Source organism: Poeciliopsis prolifica, unplaced genomic scaffold, assembly GCF_027474105.1.
Source record: "Poeciliopsis prolifica strain line A6 unplaced genomic scaffold, Auburn_PproV2 SCAFFOLD011, whole genome shotgun sequence".
NCBI classification, from domain to species: Eukaryota; Metazoa; Chordata; class Actinopteri; order Cyprinodontiformes; family Poeciliidae; genus Poeciliopsis; species Poeciliopsis prolifica.
In genome coordinates, this window is record NW_026562386.1 from 861,288 (window position 1) to 883,389 (window position 22,102).

The 22,102-nt window shown below is 38.6% G+C and overlaps 1 protein-coding gene across 3 annotated transcripts; it reads right to left on the bottom strand.

The window, feature by feature from the left end:
• Positions 1–317: 317 nt before the first annotated feature.
• On the bottom strand, positions 318–20,165 carry scube2 (signal peptide, CUB domain, EGF-like 2). Of its 3 annotated transcripts, none has more exons than XM_055036422.1 (23): positions 19,894–20,165; positions 19,476–19,595; positions 19,171–19,296; positions 18,775–18,909; positions 17,930–18,055; positions 17,715–17,831; positions 15,844–15,933; positions 15,149–15,265; positions 14,908–15,030; positions 14,573–14,689; positions 14,369–14,491; positions 13,943–14,059; positions 12,003–12,092; positions 11,735–11,857; positions 11,065–11,232; positions 10,554–10,757; positions 5,896–6,066; positions 4,250–4,417; positions 3,657–3,818; positions 2,502–2,699; positions 2,057–2,209; positions 1,654–1,733; positions 318–1,408 (listed from the first exon to the last, which is right to left on the bottom strand). In XM_055036422.1, the coding sequence occupies exons 1-23, from the start codon at positions 19,979–19,981 to the stop codon at positions 1,262–1,264; spliced, it is 3,063 nt and encodes a 1,020-aa protein (XP_054892397.1). In that variant the 5' UTR covers positions 19,982–20,165; the 3' UTR covers positions 318–1,261. The 3 variants fall into 3 exon arrangements, with proteins under 3 accessions (XP_054892397.1, XP_054892396.1, XP_054892398.1); XM_055036421.1 differs by having other exon boundaries at positions 10,554–10,760; positions 19,894–20,164; XM_055036423.1 differs by lacking the exons at positions 11,065–11,232; positions 11,735–11,857; positions 12,003–12,092; positions 13,943–14,059 and having other exon boundaries at positions 19,894–20,162.
• Positions 20,166–22,102: the final 1,937 nt, after the last annotated feature.

A 22,102-nucleotide genomic window follows, 5' to 3' on the forward strand; every position in this document is an offset into this window, starting at 1 on the left:
CACTTAAGATAAAGCTCAATCAAATGCTCCCATTGCCATACACAGGAAATACATAAACAATGAGCAGAAAAAACAGTCAAAGTCTAAAACATTTGAAAGATTATTAAAAAGCCTGGAGAGCTATTAATTATTATTATATAAAGGATTGCAAATAAAAAAAATACATTGCCAATAGGTTTTAAATTACCTGGCGGCAATTTGAAACATTTTCACAGCAACTGTATTTATCCCTATTTGCTTCTATTAATCTCACAATGAGTTTAACAAATACAAATACATAAAATTAATAAATAAATAAATAGTTCATTCAGAATGGGAACCATTAAAATTTCAGTCTTTATTTACAGCAAGTTAGATGTACATAGCTATAAAAAAATATACATACGTATCATTCAGGATAGGTGAACCACTCAGCTATATATTACAGGATGTTTCATTTTGTTTTTTTCTATCTGCATTATATTTATCATTTACTCTGTTCAGCTGTTAGATCACAATACACTGTTTAGGTATGATCTGTGGAGGTCCTTATATCATGGATGCATAAATCACAGTAGTTATTCAGAAAACCTGAAAAACATGACAAATGCCACCAGTCTTTGAAGCTACACGCTATATGTTAGCATTTCACCAAAAATTTTATACACCATATACAAAATATCAATCCGAATAATTGCTTTTGTGATGGGACTACCTATTTAGTAGTGCTAGTGGTCCCCAAATGTTATTTGTGCTCTATTTGTTCTGGATATTTTTTGTACTTTTTAACTGTGAAAGTAACCTATATTAAAACTAGTTACACACTTTATGTACAGTCTCACTGACATTCAATATTTATCTGTTCAGATACCACTCTTTTATTTCTTTCCGACCAGACCAGGAAAAGCCCCATAAAGTCAGTGTATCACATTAAAAAGCCGAATTCCAGTGCAAAGATCTTCAATTTGGATCTCAGTCCTGGATGGTGAATAATCAGCCATAAAGTCCTTACAGACCCATTTCCAAACTAATGACAGATATCCAGATTCTATTCAGGGATGCCATAGTAGATCAATAATCCATACATCTTCAGAACTCGGGTCTTGAAAATTATGGCTAAAGTCCAGTTGCTTAAATTTAGTCCTCTCAATTTGCGATCCGCTCTACTTTGGCCCGGGAACAATAAAAAGAATGACAGAATGGTCTCAAAGGGGCCACTGATACTGTCACCAGTGTCTGACTTGAGTTTGTTGTGAAAAATGCTGCTTGAACGAACTGCCTTTTAAGGGCGGAAGAATCTCATGACTTTGGACCTCACAAAGCGGATGAAGGACTTTGGAAACATTTCTTTTGATTCTTGTGTCGTGTAGTTGAAGTAGTTCTGTGGATGGGCCAGCACGTCAAATAACGCTTTCATGAGCTTCTTGTCCTGACACGAAAATACAAAAGAGCAAATATTATAACAACTTAATTTGAGACACAGTGTGTGTTTTATATGTGTTCATTAGAGACGGCTACATTCGTACTGGATTCCATTAAGAGGAAATTTATTTAATTAAATAATACATAGCTTATTTGTGCAAATAAAAACATAATATGGACAAATTAATATAAATTTTATATCAATATGCTACATAGATATATAAATATGGGATGAGTGGAAACCACAGATACCTTGAGTATTTCCTGGTGATTCACTGATGCATATAATCTTCCGTCTCTCACTATGTCCTCAATCAGTTCCTGGTAATCCTCTGAAAAAAAAAAGGTAGTAGTAATTAAAAATTTACAATAAAACAAACTTTGATGTGATTTTTTTTCACCTGCTCAACAATAAACTAAGCACAAAATAATTTATTAAAGAGATCAGACTTTTGAATGACAGTGATCTGTGAAATATCATTGATCAAAAATATAAACAGGGTAAAAAAAAAAAAAAAGAAAGCCAAGCAATTTCACTTTGGGTACCCCTTATTTAATGTAATCTTTTCATCGCTGATCAATTTAAAGGACAAAGTGTGTGTTAACACATAGTGACAATAAAAGATTCTCGATTCTTCAAACAGTTTATTCTTACCATCATATGTGACATATAACACTTGGAAACCTTTTGCGCTGTTTCCCTCGTTAGATCTGAACTGTATCCATAGTCTTTTAGAGCGGGATGTGAACGCAATTGGCCGCTCGTATGTTTGACACGTCTCATAAGTCGTTACAGAGTTGGGCAGAGCTGTGAGTTAAAAACAGGAACACACAAGACATCCTCTTCAAGTAATGCACAACAGTGATACAAAATCAAAAAGAATCAAAAAGAGTCCTAAGAGCTTATACTAGACTTACTTCTCAACCAGCAAAACATTTTTTACAGTTCTTGTCACTTTGATGTTAAGTGAATAAATTTTACTTCATGCATGCTGTCAACACACTCTTAAGTTTTGTTTAGATGATGGCTAAAGTTAATTTGAACAAATCTACAATGGCAACTTTTCACTTGTTGTTACACACCAACAAATAAAACTTACAGCTTTTTCTCATCACCAGGTAATCTCCACATTCATCCTCAATAGGCAGGTAGATTTCTGGCACAACAATGAGGACCCGGCGTTTAGGCGGTGGGTTGATGGTCCAAGTGCACTCAATGTTGGCGGGATAGTTCCCCGGGTAGTTTGGAGACTCGATGTAACCAGAAAACTCCCCCAGTTCTCCACCGCATTGCCGGTCTGTCAAGCAACGCATACATTCGTGTTAAAACTGACTTTTCCTTTTCTATTTCACAAGGTTTGTCTGCTGCCAGAGTTGGTCCTTGTTCAAAATGGAATTTGAAACAGATTAGGAAGCTCTGCTGGCCTGGGGATGCAAGAACTTTGCAACGCTTGTTCATAGCTAATGGAAAACTTTAAAAGTTCAAATATTTGTGCTGCTAGTTTCTGAGCATCAGCACATAGTGACTTAGTAAATAGTTCCACAGAAAATGATCTTGTTTTCTCATGCTAGATTTTTGTTGTTTGCATACAAAGAAGAGATCCACTCCTCCTAAATCTGATATTCCTTCCACAAAAAGTCCCATTTCAACTCCTGGTTAAAAACCTAAATGCATGTGGTTGTCGTTTATAAATTTACCTTAAAAAATAAATCATTCTTTAGATTTTTGTATCTACAGCCCATTTGTTTTTAGATTAAAATATTGCTGATTAAGCTTCACATTCTACTATTAGTTTTAATGTGCAGTGTTGCTGCTTTTCACGTCTTTTGCAGTTTTCTCTTCAATTGAACAATCATGTCAGAGGGACAAAAGCTAAAAAATGTGTCAAAGTAAACAAACCTTACAAGAATCTCAAATTTCTTGATGTAAATTTTGTAATGGAAAAGTATATTTTCTCAGAAAAGCTTTATGGAGTTCATCGGGAAATAAATAAAGAATAAAAAGTAAAAGTACCCCATGCTGGACCTAATCAATGAATACTGTACAGGGACAGAGGTAGTTCTGAAGTAAAGCACCTTCGGTCACACGATTTATTCAACTCATCAATGGGTCACTAGTTAACTTCTAAACATGTTATCTGAAATGCAAAGAGCATAAATTATCATTGAATGAACAAATGAATGAAGAAATTCTGCTCAGGGCCTCCTTCAGCCTTTAGCCTGCTCTGACTGGTGAAGTGCATAAACAAACATACTTTTGCACTGCATGATGTTGGTGGAGCCATCAAAGTCAGTGGAGGTGTTTCCAGGACAGGTGACACAGTAGTTCTGTCCAAATTCGCCCTGGTAAGTGCCCGTCGGACAGCGGATGCAGCGGTGTGTGCTGGTGTTGTAGTAATGACCAGGCGAGCACTGGACTGCAGGAGCCAAGGAAAATAACACAAGGTTCAAAATTCATAGAACTATTCACAGTCAAATGGAGTGTAATAAACTTGCATGGCAAGAAAGAGCACTTCAATATAAATAGAATAAAAGGCACATCATCCAACAACACAAAATGACTTTTAGCTAGTGATGCCCCCCAGGCATCTGAAGAGGGCAGCAGAGCTCCTACTGGGATGAAGAGAGCTGTGGAGACTGTGTATCTCCATGATTAAGGAGTTGTAGAAGAAAAAAAAAAAAATCAAATCCCCAAAAATTGCAGATGTTTTAGTTCATTTAATAAGTCTGACAGGTATTCATAAACCTTTCTGCTCCAACTCATCCCTATAAGTCATGAATTTATGTTAGAACTAAACTAGACCAAACATGCGCTCATAGGGGAAAATAGCCCGGATAACTCCCACACCTTTGGTCTCACACTCCTGAAAGGAGACAGCACCACTGTGTTTAGTCACCAGGTTCCCTCCACACAGGAAGCAGGTGGTCCGACCCACTTCTGGCTGGTAGGTTCCTAGCGAACAGGGAAGGCACGGGACGAAGCCGTCATGAGAGTACTGCCCGGGTGGACACTGACCTGGATGCACACAAAGAAATTTCTGGTTAGAGTAGACTGCTGAAACCGTGTTGATGGTGCAATGTGGTTAGCTGTACGCAAGACTTCAAGCTCTTTAAATGTATATCAATATAACATTTTGGATAAGATATGCCTCTATGGTACAACATGTCTCATCAGCACTTGTCTTTGTAAATCCCAGATGACAAATACAAAATGGGTGTCAGCAGGAATTCCCTGATTGCTCCACTTGTTTAGTCTGTCCAAGAAGATGGGATCTGAGATTCAACCACAAAGTCGCTGTAGATAAAGGCGATGATAGCTGCTTCAGCTTTTATTCAGGGCTCAAAGAACTTGAAATTCAAATACATCTTTATCACCTGAGTTCAAGCTTCTTTGGGTTTACACAAAGAAGAACATCTGCAGAGGACACAGATCTTTATCATGGCACCAATGCTTCCTGTGAGCACCTCTGATTCACAAAATGCTGACTTTGTGACTGTGTGGGTCTTTATCAGCTTTTTCTGCTATTTGTTTAAAGGTAAGACAATAAATCACACTTCTTGGGAATGTAAATACAAACACAGGTGAACATCACAGACTTGTCTAATAGTTTCCAATAATCTTAAGCAGTTTTTTTTTGTTCAAATTCATGGTTTGATGAATTAAATCTGTAAAAAATGGCTATGGCTAATCATTAAATCTAAAAATAAAGGCAATTGGGAATTAGCTTGGCATAAGGAATGAAAACTTAGCAAATTTATATTTTACTTCTAGGGAGCCAGAGCTTCTTGCTATCTTTTAACTTAGACTCAATCAATAATTCTCCAGGTTTTCTTTTGTCTTTTTTCTGACTGATTTCCAGTTCTTTTACCTCAACATGACACCACGGTGTGTAGTTTATAAAAAAAACACGAGAAAGAGACAAATGGAGGTCAAACGCAGACATAAAATGTCTAGAATATAATCCACAGCAATACAGCAAACAGCAATGTTACTCTTGCTGTTAAGCCACCATATTATTTTATCTATTTAATTTGTAAACTTAAAATTAACTCACCATCTGTGATTGAAATGTCAATGCACTATGAGTGCCCCAAAAGTGGCCAAATTACAGGCCTAAAAAAACTCAAATGAAAGTCACTTTGAATGTCAATGTGAAGAAACCTAACCTATTTCTTCACATTGATGTGGAAAAAAAAATAAAATAAACTTTCCACAAAAAATAAGTGCGAATAATATGTAATATTAGTACCTTTTTTGATTACTTTATATATATCCAGTAAAGCTAAATTAATGAAAAAGCCAAATATTTTGAGATTTGTGGAGATTTTTCAACGTGTGCCTGCTGCTGAAACATTTTCCTTTACTTATTTTCACTAAAAAATTGATATCCTAAAAAAATATACACAAATAATAAAACATTTTAATACTAACGATATATTTTAAAATGATGACAGTAATGTTTAAGCTGTGATTTGTTGAGAATTGCGTCTCACCTCCGCACTCTGACATGTTTCTAGCTCCAATCACTTTGGCCACCTCTCTCCCATCAGGTGTGGGACAGATTTCACAGGACATCTGTCCCTCCTCGTCCTGATATGTTCCAGCAGGGCAGGTCACACAGTGTCCCTGATCGCCATCGTAGTATGTCCCAGCACTGCAGCTCACTGAAAGATCAGATCAAAAATACATCAATCCTTTCGCTGAGTTTTTACTAAAAATGCAACTAAAACTAAAGCTAGAATAACTCTCAAAAACAAAATGTGATCAAAACAAGTGTCCATCATCTAAAAACACTTACGACAACAAAAACAGTCTGTTGTGTCTGAACTTGTATTTCACGTAAATGCGCAAACTCTGACAGGAAGAAAAAGGCAGAAAAACAATGTGATGTGCAGGCGTGAATCAACAAATATCGCACTTTGCCCCCTGGCAGCACACTGTCAAACTGTTCTTACCACAACATAAAGACAACAAATACAGCTGTAAACCTGAATGGCAAGACCGATATAATAACCCGAACTCACCATCTCTGGGGTTAATGCAATGAGGCCCAGGTGCGTACTTGAAAAGGATAAACACAATCAAGAGCTTCAAGTGTAATGTTAAAATATTAACACATCAAAGGTGTTCCTCTAAGCGCCATATGACTTTTAGTTCTGTTAAAAATAGTAATAAGATAATCTATTATCTTTACCCAGGCCAAACCATTTATCTGTACATTAGGTAATTCAAAAAAAGTTCAGGGATTATTGGAGCCTTAAATCCTGCAGTTGTATAATATCCACAATAGATGGATCAAGTTTTTTTTATTACTCTCCAAAGCTGAATAAACTTGGTAATTTAAGCTTCAAGATGTTACTTTCCACTGTGTTTAAATTATTAATAGGGATCTTTTCAATACCTTGAACTAAACACAATGAGTGGTAGGTCTAATCCAGAAGAACCTCATTGTGTGATAACATTTAATACAATTATGCTAGTTTCTAGTGCTACCACATAAAAAATATATTGCATATGTCTGTTAATAGTTTTTATTAAAAGAGGAAAGCATCTACTGCTGCAAGAATTTGAAAGAAAAATCTACAGAGCAACACAGTTATACAAGTTGTGTATTGTTTTATTTATTATTATTATTATTATTATTATTTTATTTTTTTAAATTGTTTTAACTTTAATTTAGCTCTTTGCAACTTGTCCATAGCACACTATAGAAATAAGACAGCATTATTTCAACAAGAACCGTTGTTTTTGTTTTTGTTTTTTTCTAATAACAGCCTATTTTTTTATGGCTGGAAATATTTCCAATCAGCAAAATTTGTCTTTCATAGAAACAAGGGAAAACAGTAGCAGTCGTTTTACAGTCAGCTGGCCAACATTGTAAAGCAACGGGTGGGGGAGGGGCCGTCCTGTCTCACTCTTTCTCTTGTACACCCAGACAAAACAAATGGTCACTCCAGCACTTTCTCTGGAATCTAATTAAGTTCATTTTAAGCCATGGGAACAGAATAACAGAATATTTTGTCACTTTAAAATCAAAACTTTTTCAACCTATGTTTCTTTGGCCAATGCTTAATGATTATTTGTCATTATTTATTATTTAGCTTATTGTCCAAAATTATTAAACAGACATTGTTTAGCAACACATAACCTGCACCCATTAGGAAACTGAGTGTGATGTTCTTTAACACTCAGAACAATTTTAACCTCTAAGACTGTATGTTATCTACAACACACTGAACTACGTACATCATATTTTGATGTTTTCATAATCAAGCTCTCCTGTCAGAAAATGGAGAACTATGAAAAAATAACACAAATAAATCCCACAAAGTTTTAACTTGTGACAGATCAAAAACTGATCTATCACACCTGTTATATTTGCAACATAAACAAGATAAAGTCTTTAATCATTTATATAATAATATGTTTTGGTCTCCCAGTGAAATAAAAACAGGTATTGCTTTTAAAGAAAAGCTAAATATTTAAATTCTATACGTTTTACATTTATTCATAAAATTAACATTATTCCTTATGTTTAGATATGTAGGGATTTAAAAGGGTTTAATTTACATGTATTTTTCACAGATAATTTTTGCTTAATGTGAGAACAAAATAAGTTTACAAATAAAGGTTTTTGATATGTGCAATTAGAAAAGCACATAATGGTGCTTCTTGTAATGCAGGTTCACCATAAACAAAGGGCTGCCTGCCTTTAAAACTGGTTTATGTAAAATTCAAAACACACATCACAAGTGAACATAGATTATGTACAAAGTGTCCAAATCTATTTGTTCAAATGCCTTTCAAAAAGACCAGTTTAAATCAACCATGAAACTAAGAGCACCAGTCTCTTCAGAACCACCTTCTTAATACTTGATACAATGAAGGTTTTGCCAAGCATTAAGGAGAAACTTTTAATGCTAGCATAAACACCCTCACCTCTTTTAAAAGCCGACCTAGCGGAAAATCAAAGGGGGTTTTTCCCTCTTACCTCACAAAAGTGCAAAGGCTTGATTACAGGGACGAAAATACTTTTTTTTTTTTTTCTTCAGTTCCTCCCCCTCATAGCAATGCCTTTAATTAATTTGGGAATTACTATGTCTGTTTGATAGTTTAAAGAACTTGACTTTAAAAAAAAAACAACAAAAAAAAAAAAAAAAAAAAGAACGAGCTGATCTGCAACAAGAATAAATCAACCAAATCCCTCAGTCTGCGGTGATAAACATGCCCTAGAGATGCAGCCTTTAAAGCTGCAGGAAGACTCAGCACACAGCAGCTTGAGTGGAGCTCCATTATACTCAACAAAGTGTTGGATTTTCCTCTAAAAGGGGGAAAATGTAATTCTATCAAGAGCAGTTCATTTTTGAGGGCCATTGTTTACTCTGAAAGACCATGAGGAGCCCATCACTGCATTGTCCTCTAACAGCTTTTATTTGACAGAGGGAAACAGTGAGGGAAGAGGAGAGAGTTGGGGTGAAAAAGAGAGGGAGAGAGAAAAAAAACCTTGAAGCCTTTCAAATGCAAAGAACACCTCTATAGAGTCCTCGAATTGATGGCCCTCAAAGAGGTTTAAAAGACCTTTCACCTCTATTCAAGGCCCCGCTTCTTGCCCACTTGATGACATAGGAAAACACCACGGTATCACAGCGGTGAGGAGCTGAACCCAATAAAAGGGGTCAGGTTTTCTGAATCCCCCCCATTCGACTCGGCCCAATCGCTGCTCGCGCCCATCGAGCGGAGGCCCAAACAGCTGATGCTAATTGATTCCCATGGTGCGGGTGAAGTCAGCTCTTTTTAGCAGTTTAGTGGCTGGGGGTCATCCAAAGTGGCCCCAGCTGGGAGGGAGGGGTTGTAGATGATGGGCTGCCCAAGACTAAAACTGCCAGCTTGGATCACCAGCACTTCCTAAACACCTCAGTCATCTCATCTAATGATCCTTTCATGTCTTTAAGAGAATAGGAAAAGATATGTTGTATTTCACCTAAAATTATGAATAACGCAGACTTATGCTTGGATATAATTCTGTGGCTAAATTCTTGTACTTACTTACTAAACACACAATCCTCTGTTATATAAGCTAAAGTTAAACCAGAGGGATCAACACAATTTTCTGTCCAAATTCACAGAAGCCTGTATTGTTTTTTCTCTGAAGGAGCTAGCCCCAAATGTGTGTTTTTTTTAACTCAATGGAGCGGCCAAACTGAAAAGGAATGAACTGCACTCTGCGCTAAGCCAGTGTGGGAGGTGGGGGAAGGAGGGGAAAAATATAGCTGCTTTTAAAAGCTGGAGGTTAAGAAGAATGCCTCTCTGAACCCCTCCACTCCCCCTCTCCCAAATTACATGTCTACACCCCTTCCACGGCCAATGGACTGCTTAATGTCGATCTGAAAGTGTTGGCAGGGGGACATTAGACATCAAGATGTTTAATGTATGTTGAACAGGAGCAGTTTAGACTCAAATCAAGTGTCAACAAGGAATCTAAAAGTAGAAGGTCACAAAGTCTCAAATGCCTTTGGAGACTTTTTTTTTATTTTTTGTTGAGATTTAGATAAGTCAAGATCTTGGATTGCATTACTCGTGGTCCAAATCTTGCACAAAGCAAGATCTGTCTGAATAAATATTTAGAAGACTTTCCCCAGAAGATGTTTCAGCAGCAAACTAACTCACTGTGAGGCCAGAAAACAGGGGCGTACAGTAACACCAGCCAGGAAAAACACAATCCAGCTCCCGACTCTCCTTCTGACAGCATGCGGTCGCGTTTAACCAACGTTTCCTCAGTCGTAGGTTGTATATAAAACCCAACCGAGAGGCGCAACAGCTACCAGGAGAGCCGTCCCGGGGAGAGATGCTGGAAGATCTCATAGACTTTGAAGCCCCAACAACAGCTCCTCTGTTCTTCCACAAAAACCCGCTCGCACCACTGTGCTCCTGCTCGCTCATTACAACATGTTTGCAAACCAAATATGGCACTCATCTGGCAAACACCTGCACCAAATCCAATCATTAAACCAACTTTCTAAATATGTCTCCCCCCATATGAGCCACCTCTGTTACTGTCTACTGTGTGCATGCATAGTTGTTACTCTGAGTCAATACTGTAAGTCTGATGTTTTGAAATGTTTCTGTTCTCAATAAAAAATATCCAACTCACCACATTTTCTGCCCACCAATACTTGTCCCGTCAGGCAGTGTCCTGGCAGTCCCGCCAGTTGGCCCTGACTCCTGGACAGGTTATAGTCGGCCCCGGCAAAGTGAAGGTGGAACTGCTCCCGGTTGATGGACTTCCTCAGCGTCCTGATGGTCTTCCTCAGTCTCTTTTCTGAGCGTCGACGCACGCAGTTCAGGTCGCAACTCTCTGCTGAGAGAAGCACTTGATACCACATTTGTTTGCAGAAAAAATATATCCTGAAAGCCTACAATACTTGGATTTTCATGTCATGCTTCACTCACATAAACACCCAGAGATGCCAAAACAACAATGAAGGAAGCCAAACAGAAAGCCCCTAACTTACAGCCCTTGCACCTAGAGCCAAGCCAAAACAGGAGATACTTTAAGAGCTTTGGGTCTATTTAGTGACAAGACAGCAGCGGAAGGGAGTCAGACACAGAATAAGAAGAAAAAGTTGCACGCAGAGAGGCAGGCAGGAAGCAGAGAGACCAACCTGTTACCTCCTCAAGGTTAACATCCAGCTCAAACTCAGCTGTGATGGCGAAGCCATCATCCTCAACGGCCTTCCTGCTGTGGCGGCTGCGTGTTCGCTGGCCCAAAGAGGTGCAGTGAAGGCTTACGTAGCTGAACTGGACATTTTCGGTGAAAAGAAAGCTGCAATCTGTGAACATGGGCAACATGTTAAGATCGACTCTGCAGTAGATGGTTAAATCTTTTACAATAACCTTGAGTAGGAACTGAGACGTCACTGAAATATGCATCTGAAACAATTGAGCTTCTTTTAGTAGACAAATGCGGTAAAAAGACTGAACCCCTTTCAGTGAGGCCAAATAATCCAACAATCAAGGAGGTATTTGATTGATGGCTGGGTCAAACACAACTAAAAGGCTTGCAATGGCTAATTACATCCTCCCATCACTGCCAGACAAAGTGCTGCTCCGAGACATTCAAAAACACCACAAACCACATCACTTTCACCACAGACGTCTTTCACATTTGCCCTCGGTTTCTGGTTTCTTTGAAGCAGCTTTCAGGTCTGCTTTATCTTCTTTAGATGCTGGCAGTTCTCAGTAAACCCTAGATGTTTTAACCAGCAGCAAATAAAAGAGTCATGTCTATCTGTCATCTTGTGTTTGGAGAGGCTGCCGGGCCAATCTTTGTACCTGAGTGAGCTGAGTTGAAGCTCTCCCACAGCTTCTCCTGACTTCGTTTGAGGTTGCACTTGGCAGTGCCAGACTTGAAAGTGGCTGTGGTTTTAATTCGGTGCACTCCGGCCTTTGCTGGGGCTAATGGGCAGAGCAACAGGAAACCTTGTCATTCCGATGTATTTATACGTCTCCAAAAGCAACAGACGCAAGCGCAACATTAACCTGTCCTCAGGTTAATGCTTTGTGTAACCAAGCAGAAAGATCTGTGAGGTTTTGTACTTGCCCAAGCAATGAGAGCCACTGTTGCTCTTTTGTATGCCAGCCAAGCAGGGCAGAGGCATTCCACAGGTCACCGTGTAGGAATCCTCCGTCCCTGAAAACACACAAGGGAGCATGACACGCAGGCCGAGGCTGACAAAAGTCAGGGCCACAAAAGCCGAGCCAAAGAGCAAAGAGGAAGCATGTAGGAACACGACGAGTCCTCTCCGTAGACTAAAGCTGACAACTGTTCACACAGCTAGATCTAAAACAGCTTGACTTAAGCCTCTTTTCAGGCCTGAGATTCACAACACTGATGGCTTCATCAATCTGTAAAGCTATGCCATTCAATCACTTTTATGCTGATGTTTCCTGTGGCTTCATCAGCGCTTACTCACGACAGTGATGGAGAGGGCAGCAGTACGTATGTGATTTTGGTTGCAGAATGTTTGCCAAAAGTCTGACAGAGACCGAGTTTACATACAACAGCATTTTATGTTGCCATAACAGTTCAGATTATCTGATCAAACGTTTAGCTTCTGTCAAATGTCCTGATGGTGGACGGCAGTGGATCAGAATATTTTGTTTTCTACGTATTTATGCCTCCTGAACAATTGGCATAATAAAAGACTCAAAAAGATGACTTATATTTGAGAACTTGGCTATACAGAAATAAAATCTAGATATGTAAACGCTGTTTAAAAGTAGTTACATTTAATATTTTACAAATAATTCTCATATCTTGTCTATAAACCCTCTGTAAATTATGAATGCCTCATCAATGGTTTCCACCTTGAAACTCCCCCATGGATGCCAGTTTTTTCCTTTTTTTATATGTGTTGAATCATCAATACAGACTTTAAGCAGGGATTTAGATGTTGTTGTGAGTTTTTTTTTCATAAGTTGTCAAATGCACTCCTAATGTTTATAGACTATCCGCCCTTTCCAGACTGACTGAAGTCAGTGACCTTATTTCTAATATGTTCTTGAATGTCTTTAAATCAGACTGTTGCATTTTGAGATCTTTTAGGTTGGACAGTTTTCTTTCCTTAATAAATTAAATCCACATTTAAAAAGTGTTTTGTTTTGTTTTTTTTTGTTTTTTTTACATTTATCGATGTAATCTCTATCTGATGTTAAAATTAAAGTTTGGTTTTCTAAGATATACTATAAACAATAAATAAGTTTATGTACATTACATACACAACAAGACAAGGACAAAATTCCCAGGATTTAGAAATAAAATGACATTTCAAAATAAAAGAATATAAATTTCTATGGAGCCATGTAAAATAGGGCAACACAATGAGTGATAATTAAATTTAGAGTGGGTATTAGCATCTAATTTAATTAAAATGTAAGAGTAACAATAATGCAATAAAATTTTGCACTTGGTGAGTAAATGTGTCAATTGTCATTAGGATCGAAGGAGTTGCTGTTATTTTGAACTTGTGAGTCATTCAGACCCAATGGCAAAACCAAAGCATTACAATCCCCAGTAGAACAGCTTCCAGAATCTCTAGAGAGAGCTTGTTTAATTGGGAGTCACCATTTGTTCCACGTTTTATTTCAATTGGTGACTATAAGACATTTCAATACCTATAGATTGAACACACAATTCATTTTGACACTTGGTAATTAATTAGATCTGGACTCAATTAAAAAAAATAAAATAAAATAGAACAAAAATAATATACTCAGTGGTTTAATTTATAAAATTATATATTTAAAACCTTAAAATTTATCACAGAACTTTAGGCTGTCTAAAATATATAATTTATCTAAATTGTGATCAGATGAATGGGACGGAGACATGCATCTGTGCAGCAACCTAACAACGATGCTTGTACTTTCATCTTTAAATCTCAACTGTTTTAACTAGGCAAGAACAAAGAGAATATGGATCTGAAAGTGAAAGTAAATAATATAAACAGCGGATAAGAAAAGACATCTGGCTCAACTCACCACTGCTGATATGAACTTGAGACTGGCAGTTCAGAAAGCAGCGATCCCCTCCGTGCTGCTTACTACAGTTCAAGGTAGGCTTAGAGGGGGGGTTTGCAGGTGTTAAACCCTCAGCCTCTGGATAAAGACCACAACAAAACTCAAAGGTAAAAAAGAATGTGTTTGATCGCAACAAAAAAGACGAGAGACAAAAAAAAATAAATAAAAATAACTCCATACAAACAAACCCATGCGAGCATGTTTGCAATTCTGATGTTTTTTACTCAGGCATGAGAAAAAAACAAAAGACAGAAAACCAAAGAGAAAAAAAGAGAAACATTTCAAAGTATCTCCTGTTTTTGTCCCCACATTGCCTTCCAAATCATTTCACATGTAATCACAGTGAAATATATACATATGTAAATATAGAGAGAGGCATTGACTTACTGATGCAGTCCTTTTTGTTCCAGTGTAGCTTATAGCCGGGACGACAAAAACACTCGAATCCACCCACAGTGTTCTCACATCCATGCTCACAGCCACCGTTGTTTACACTGCATTCATTCACATCTGGGGTGAAAAAGCAAACACATTTTCAAAAATGATTCTGTGCAGCCCTTTTGAATGCTTCACCAGAGAGGTTTATCTCACCTCCACAGTGGGCCAGTCCATACAAGGTGTAGCCTTTGTTGCACAGACACTGAAAACCACCAGGGGAGTTCACACATGTGTGATCACATGTGCGCTCAAAATAACACTCATCTATGTCTGTAATCAAATACAGATGATATAATAGCAGGGCAGTCAGTCACAGTCGTCACCACAAGGCATTTTACTCTGTTATCCATTGAAATTATGTGACAACTGAACAATGCCAAATAAGTTGAAAACATTGATTTCAATGGGAGCTTCGTGGGAATATGCAGTTACATCGTATCAGCGTAATTTTTTTCCTCTATTCATTACCAATGTAGAGCAATTATTACCCTGACAAGAGCGCTCATCTGACAGCAACTTAAATCCTTTCCTGCAGTTGCATTCAAAGCTGCCAACAGTGTTTTTGCAGAAGTGTTCACAGCTTCCGTTGTGACTCTCACACTCATCGATATCTGTGAGGAAGGAGTTTCTGATCAAATTTCCAGGGAAAAAGGAATCTTTCACAGACATACCAAATCAGTGTGCTGCTACACTTTATGAAAGGTGTAGCTATGGACCGGTCAGTCTGACCTTTGCATGATTTTCCATCCGGCTGAAGTGTGAAGCCGTCGGGACAGCTGCAGCGCACGCCAGTGGATGTGTCCTTACAGGTTGAGTCGCAGCCCCCATTGTTCAGCGCACAGGTTTCTAAAAATTACAACCCAACTGTGTGACTGTCAGCTGTGGCCGACGGTGGTGCTTGGTTTTTCATAGACAGAAAGCACATCGATACATCAACCAAAAGCTTGGTTTTCTGTCATGTGTCACCTTAAAACATGTGGAACGTTCAGATTTTAACCTATTTTGAATTTCTGTCTAAATAAATTGATCTTTAAAAAAAAAAGTGATTAGTGCAGTGCAGATTTGTGCCTTTTAACGAGACTACAGCTCTGATTACAAGTGCTTAGCGTTAGTCAAGATAAAATGCTTAAAAGCTGCAATGTTTTTACACACTTTCTAAAAGCCTGGATCACACAACCGATGAATATAAACTCAGTCAGAAAATATTCAAATGCCACCCAAGTCAAATAGAAGGAAAATGTGAAATTTACCACACTGTCACAAGTGCATATATTACAGCAGAGAGACTTGAGGTGGAACAGCGAGCGTGCAGTCATTTCACAGTTTGCTTAAAGGACTGAGGAATGTATCGGTGTTCTAGACATTACTCGTCTTCCCGCCCAGGCCAGTTCAAACTGTCATCCTGTGAAGGGTGTAACTGTTACCCATTGACAATCTTCTCTTGACGCGTTTATCCGCCTCAGTGGAGGACGTGGCATTGTGGTCCGAGGACTCAGTGGTGGCTTCATCTCGCTCTGTGATACACAGAAAACCAGTTAAAAATAGAGCAGGTATGGCTGGAAAACATCTCTTAGATTTATATTTTCACACAACCGTGCAACCTGACCAGTAACTTCAACTCTAGGAGTATGTGTTACTTCGAAGAAACCAGAACCATTTTGGGACACTCTACTTGTAGTGGCTTGGTGTTTGTCAAATATTACAGCAGATAAGGATCTGCAGAAAAGAAGACATTGACACGCCTGGACCTCACACGCTCTGCTGCTGGAAGTAAAGAGATAACCCATCATCTCGCAGATGATTCTTATCTGCCCAATCCATTGTGTAGAAGAATGAGTAAGAGCAAAACCTACAATGTTTTCAAAACATTCATCAAGATAGCCTGCAATGTATAAAGGGAAACAAAAACACCCAATTTTGTTATATTCATAACAGAAACGATTTTTCTGATTGTGAAACATGTTGGAATGCTATTGGTAAAAACAGGATAATTCAGTTCTTCAATGACTTACATTTATTAGTTCTTTTAGTTAAAAAAACCATATTCCCCTTTAAGCTTACTCAATGGGGTAGTTTGTTTAGTTTAAAATATGCTGCATGTTTCCTTTTGACCTTGGGGGGATTTTACTTATACTAATATAAACTGCTGTGAAATAATAAGATGGAAGTTATTCATGTTTCTCTCTTCCTGCTTCCATTCCTCAAAATTACACATTTCCAAAAACAAAAAAAACTTAGAATGGATTTAAACATGTTTTAAAGTACAACAGCTATGTAGAAGTGATTTACTTTATTTTCTGTCCCCAAACACAAACGTATTAGTAACACATTTTCACAAAATTTAGAGTGATACTACTTATGTTTTAGAGGATAAGTATTGTGAGAGAGTAAAATGTTGCATCCTCCATTATTCTGATTACAGGCATGAATGAGTAAATGTGGAGGTTGGTGTTTGAACTCACATAACTCCTTTCAGTAACAGATTTTTCCAACCTTGAAGTATTTTGACTAATGTTTTAAAATGTAAACAATGTCACAGAATAATAAATAAGAAGCTTCATGTTCTCTTTTTACAGCCACAGATGGGAATAAATCTATTTTTTTTATTGATTTCTTTAACATCTCTAACATAATTTCATAAAGTTTGGTGCGATTTTACTTAGTTTTAAAATGCGCCTGCTTGAAACAATTTAAACTCTTGGACTGATTTCATTTTCTTTTATTTTTTTTTTGGCCCATTCTAGGGCTTTTTGTCAGGGCCATATGATATTCATAAATCATGACATTATTGCCAAATATTGTGAGAAGGTTAGTTGTGATAATTGCATGTTTTTTTCTTGACTTGTTTTCTTTTTATTCCTCAATGACTTACATTTATTAACTCTATCAGTTAAAAAAAGACATTTACATCAACATAAGAATATTGGTCGCTATGATCTGTGTCAGGTTTGGAAAACTACTACAGTGAGCCCCATCCAACATGGTCAGCATATGTGCAAGATGTAAAATTTCTAAAACATACACACCTACTTTCTACAACTAATAAATATAGAAATACAGTAGATATCACAGCTGCACACAATGATATTGTGTGATAATATATTTTGCAGCCATCCATGTTCTTCACCTGACTGAATGCTGTCAGTCAAAATATGTTAACTATATTCTTTACTTTTCAAGTGTACTAGTGAATTTAAGTGGCACAATATCAAAGTGTATAAATATTCATCTTCTGGTTCCTTTAATTGAGAGGTTAATTTTCTTACATCACTTCCTGTTTTACACAGATGCTTACCCACACAAGTCTTCTTGTCAGGCTGTAAGGAGTACCTGACGTGGCATCTGCAGGTGGGACCGTCCTCTGTGTCCTCACAGGTGTGCTGGCAGCCTCCGTTGCCGTGGTTACAGGTTACTGCAGAGCAAACGACAGTCGGACACAAGGCAAATCGTCAGGGTTTTTTTTTTTTGCGAGCATTACTTTGGGAGTAGCGCCACAGTGGCTTCACTCACAAATACAGTCTCTCTGGTTCCTGGCCAGCTCAAAGCCTGGACGACACTCGCAGGCCACGCCTCCTCTGTGACTCTCCTTGCAGATGTGGGCGCAGCCATGCTCCTTGTTCATACAGTTGAGGCCCTCTGGGATAGAAAGTGGGAGAGAGGTACACAATGAAACTCTCCTGCAGTGACTGACCAGCTAAACATAAAAGCACACATACTGAGAGATTAGTCCAGCATCCTCAAAGACACCGATTGTTCTCATGCCTTGCACAATCCAAAAACATCCAACACTGGGATATTTTTATCACCCTTGTGGAGAAAAAGGGACATTTCTGCAAGTCTCTTTGCATGAACAGAAAACACAGCAAGCTGTTCCTCTGCATACAACCCACTTGATGCTGTTTTGAGCCTGAAGCTGAGAGGAGGTGCGGCGCCATTTATATAGATGGGTCACAGCTGAGTGGTCAGGTCTGCAGGATTTACAAAGCCTGTCAAGACTCAATGGAGTGGAAAGTACTTGCATTTAAGTTGACTCCAGTCAAGATGACAAAACAAAGGCACTTCAGACTAATCTGTGACACAGACCACATAAGCCAGAATGTTGCAGTTATTAACTTATTTTGTTCTCTGGGACACAGAGGATATTTTCCCACAGCTTGTTGCTGCTGCACATAAAAAAAACCCCAAAGCTATGAAGAGACAGCTTGAATCTGTCACTCCTCCTTTCGCCAACTATCTATCAAAGAAGCAGGAAAGTTGACTCTCCTGGTAAAACCTAAAAGGGTCCTTCAATACACTTTTAAATTCAAAACCTGAGCTGTAAATGAGTCAAGATGGGACACACTGTTCAAACTCACCAATGGAGCGGTGGATGCACGTGTGCTGGTTATCGCTGAGGAAGAAGCCCTCTTTGCAGCGGCACTCGTAGCTGCCCACAGTGTTGACACAAGTGTGCTGGCACCCACCATTGTTGAACATGCATTCATCCACATCTATGGGACAAGGGCAGGGCTGCATTCAAAAACACTTTACAGGCTTCCTAGAGATTATTTGTCCTCATCACTCATTTCCCCCCCTCACTATAAATCAGGTTTGGCATTATAAACACCGCAAATGAGGCTAATACTTTTTAAATGACTGCGTAAAACTTCAAACACAACCCACACAAACATAGATTCCTCAAAAAATCTGTTTCGATGATTCAGAGCTCCGTGCTTCAGAGAGTTCCCTCTGAAGCTTGGAGTGGATCCTACCCAGACAGTTGTGTCCATCGTTGGCCAAATTGAATCCATCATAGCAAGTGCAGCGATAGTTGCCTGGTATGTTGGTGCACTCATGCACACAACCGCCATTGTACTCCAGGTCACATTCATCAATATCTGAGGAGTAAACACCACAGGAATATGTGTTTTCCTGCTGGTCAGAGGGAGTAGCTCACCAATGGAGCGGTGGATGCACGCTCCACTGGTGAGCCAGTGAACAAATAGTGCAACAGATATTAATAAAAATGACAACACAGGAGTCAATGAATACAGTTCTCAAAGTATCGACAACTTACCTTCGCAGTGTTTTCCATCTCCTTTAAAGCCTCCTTTGCATGTGCACTTATATGATGAGCCTTGAGTAGTCTGACAAATAGCATCTATGTGACAGCCATCAGTTCCTTCTGCGCAGGGATCTGTTCAGATTGACCAAAACACGTGGAAAACATGCCAGTATGTCATCAATAACAGCCTAAAGCCTCTTTTATGTTTAAATTATTAACTGAAATGAGAAACTGAGGAAATGAATTAATACAAAAAAAGTTACTACCGGTTACACTATCTACAATGTAAGTAGTATTATGGGAATAAAATCCCATAATCTTATTTTTATATGAAGAATTTTAAGGCGTGCGTAAAAAGTCGCATTCCACTGGGCTGAGAAAAAAAAAAACAAAAACCCAGAACACATGCAAACACTCACTACAGTCCCACCTCGAGTCTCTGGAAGCGCTACGCTTTGACGACTATTTAACAAGAGCAAAAACAAACAAAAGTTCCTCGCGGCACGAATAGCTCCCATGGCGATACGGTCCAAGTTTTAGAGGTCTCCTCAAAAGGACGCGGGCGCACTGAAGTCGTGACGGAGCGTCCGCCTCATTTTCATTCTCGCCTGTCAATCCGCTTCACAACGGGCTTTAGAAAAGAGAAAGGAGAGAGTGACTGAAAGTACGGGAGAGAGAGAGAGAGAGAGAGAGAGAGAGAGAGAGACAGAGAGAGAGAGACAGAGAGAGAGAGACAGAGAGAGAGAGACAGAAAGAGAGAGAGAGGGAGAGAGAGAGAGAGACAGAGAGAGAGAGAGAGAGAGAGAGAGAGAGAGAGAGAGAGAGACAGAGAGAGAGAGAGGGAGAGAGAATTAAGGCGTGCGTGTTCGCGCACGCGGGAGTAAACCGGGAGGTGGGGGTGAGATAGGGGGGGGGGGGGGGGGTTGAGCTGTGAAGCGTCCAAATTGCCAAAGGCACCAGCGCGCGGTGGAGGCTTTTATTTTTGAAAGCTCCGAGCGGAAGACGTTGCAGTCCGCAGGTTCTCCCGCATGAAGCAAATCTGAGTTTTGTAGCTTTCTGCCAATTTTAAGGTCGAAAATCAAGGCAGTCTTTTGTAGTTAAATTTATTTCTAATTAGTTAGTGTTATCAAGTTTTGTTGTTGTTTGCTTTCGTTATTGGAAATTCAGTTAGAATGTGTAAGTTATGACATTTTATAAACTGGTGGTTCTTTCTAGGGGACCGGGGTGAGGGGTCATTGATTTTTTTTTATTTTTTATTTTTTATGGGGCCACAGAGCAAAGTAATGAAACAAGAAAAAGAAAAGGCATTTATCTCATGGTTTAATGAATTAAGTGAGTCACTTGCAGCTCCAGAGCTGGAGGTTGCAGACCCCTGATCCAGCAAATGAAAGATGTGATTTCATCCTAGTGCAATTTAAGCTAAAAGTGCGACATGTCACAGTTGTATTCATTGTTGAAGGAAAACTGTAAAGGTAAAAAAGTAATTAGTCCTAGGGGACCAATTAGTCACAGTCATCATAAAAATATGACTTAATATGATCTCTTCAGTGCAGGGGCCGTAATAGAGATCGTTAAAACAGAGATGTGGTCTCTGGGAAGTATGGAAGGGCCAATGGTAAAAAAATAATAATTCTGATTTTAATGCAGATGGGCACCTGGGAGCAACCAGCTTCAGTGGCAGAGATTTGAATTAAGAACAAGGAGAACTAACTTTCTGGAGGAACATGTCAAAGTTAAGTATTTTCTTCATATGCGAATTAAAGAGCAATGACTAACATTGACTTACACCACAGGAATATATGTTTGCCTTTGAGGGTTTTTTAAAACATATTTGCACAAATAGGTTTTGCGGCCCATTTATTTAAGATATATATATATATTTTTAAAACAGCCAGATTATATAACCAACAAAACAAAGTAAAAAAAAATAGTTTTGAAACTTCTTATAAAATGTCATAACAATTTCATTTTTATAAAATACACACACACATACCCAGATGTTGATGTCATCGACGTGGGTGAAGACTGCAGCAGCGTTTGAGTCTGGTAAGGCAGTTAAAGAGGTCTCAGAAGAAATTGAGATCAGTCATTTCCCTATAAGCCTACGGGAAACGGTCTATAAGTAGAGGGCATTTAAAACAACCACCGACATGCTCAGATCTTGCTCTCCAAGAAAGTTTTCCCTGAAAGCAGACCACAAGATATTAAAAGAAGTCTCCAAAAACCCTAAAACAACATCACAGGACCTACAGCAGGTTCGTCTGACTATTGAAATGAAAGTGCATACTTGTGCAATCTGAAACAGACTGCTCGAGTTAACTTTCGTTTGAGGTGGAAGAAGAGAAAATCTTTGTCCTCTAAACAAAACATGAAGATCAGACTAAAGTTTCATAAAAAAACAAAACAAACACAGACCAGGATTTTAGGACTAATGACCTTTGTCTGAAACCAGATCATTTGGGCACCAGAATAGAAGAAAGCGTGTAAAGCATTTCAGGAGAAAACCGACCAAGAAACATGGAAGCAGAAGTGCCACAGTTTGGGATTGTTTTGCTGCATCAGGACTTTGTCTTTTCATTATCACCGAATCCACAGAGAAGTGGATAAAGAAACAAAATGTTTGTTCATTAAAAAAACAA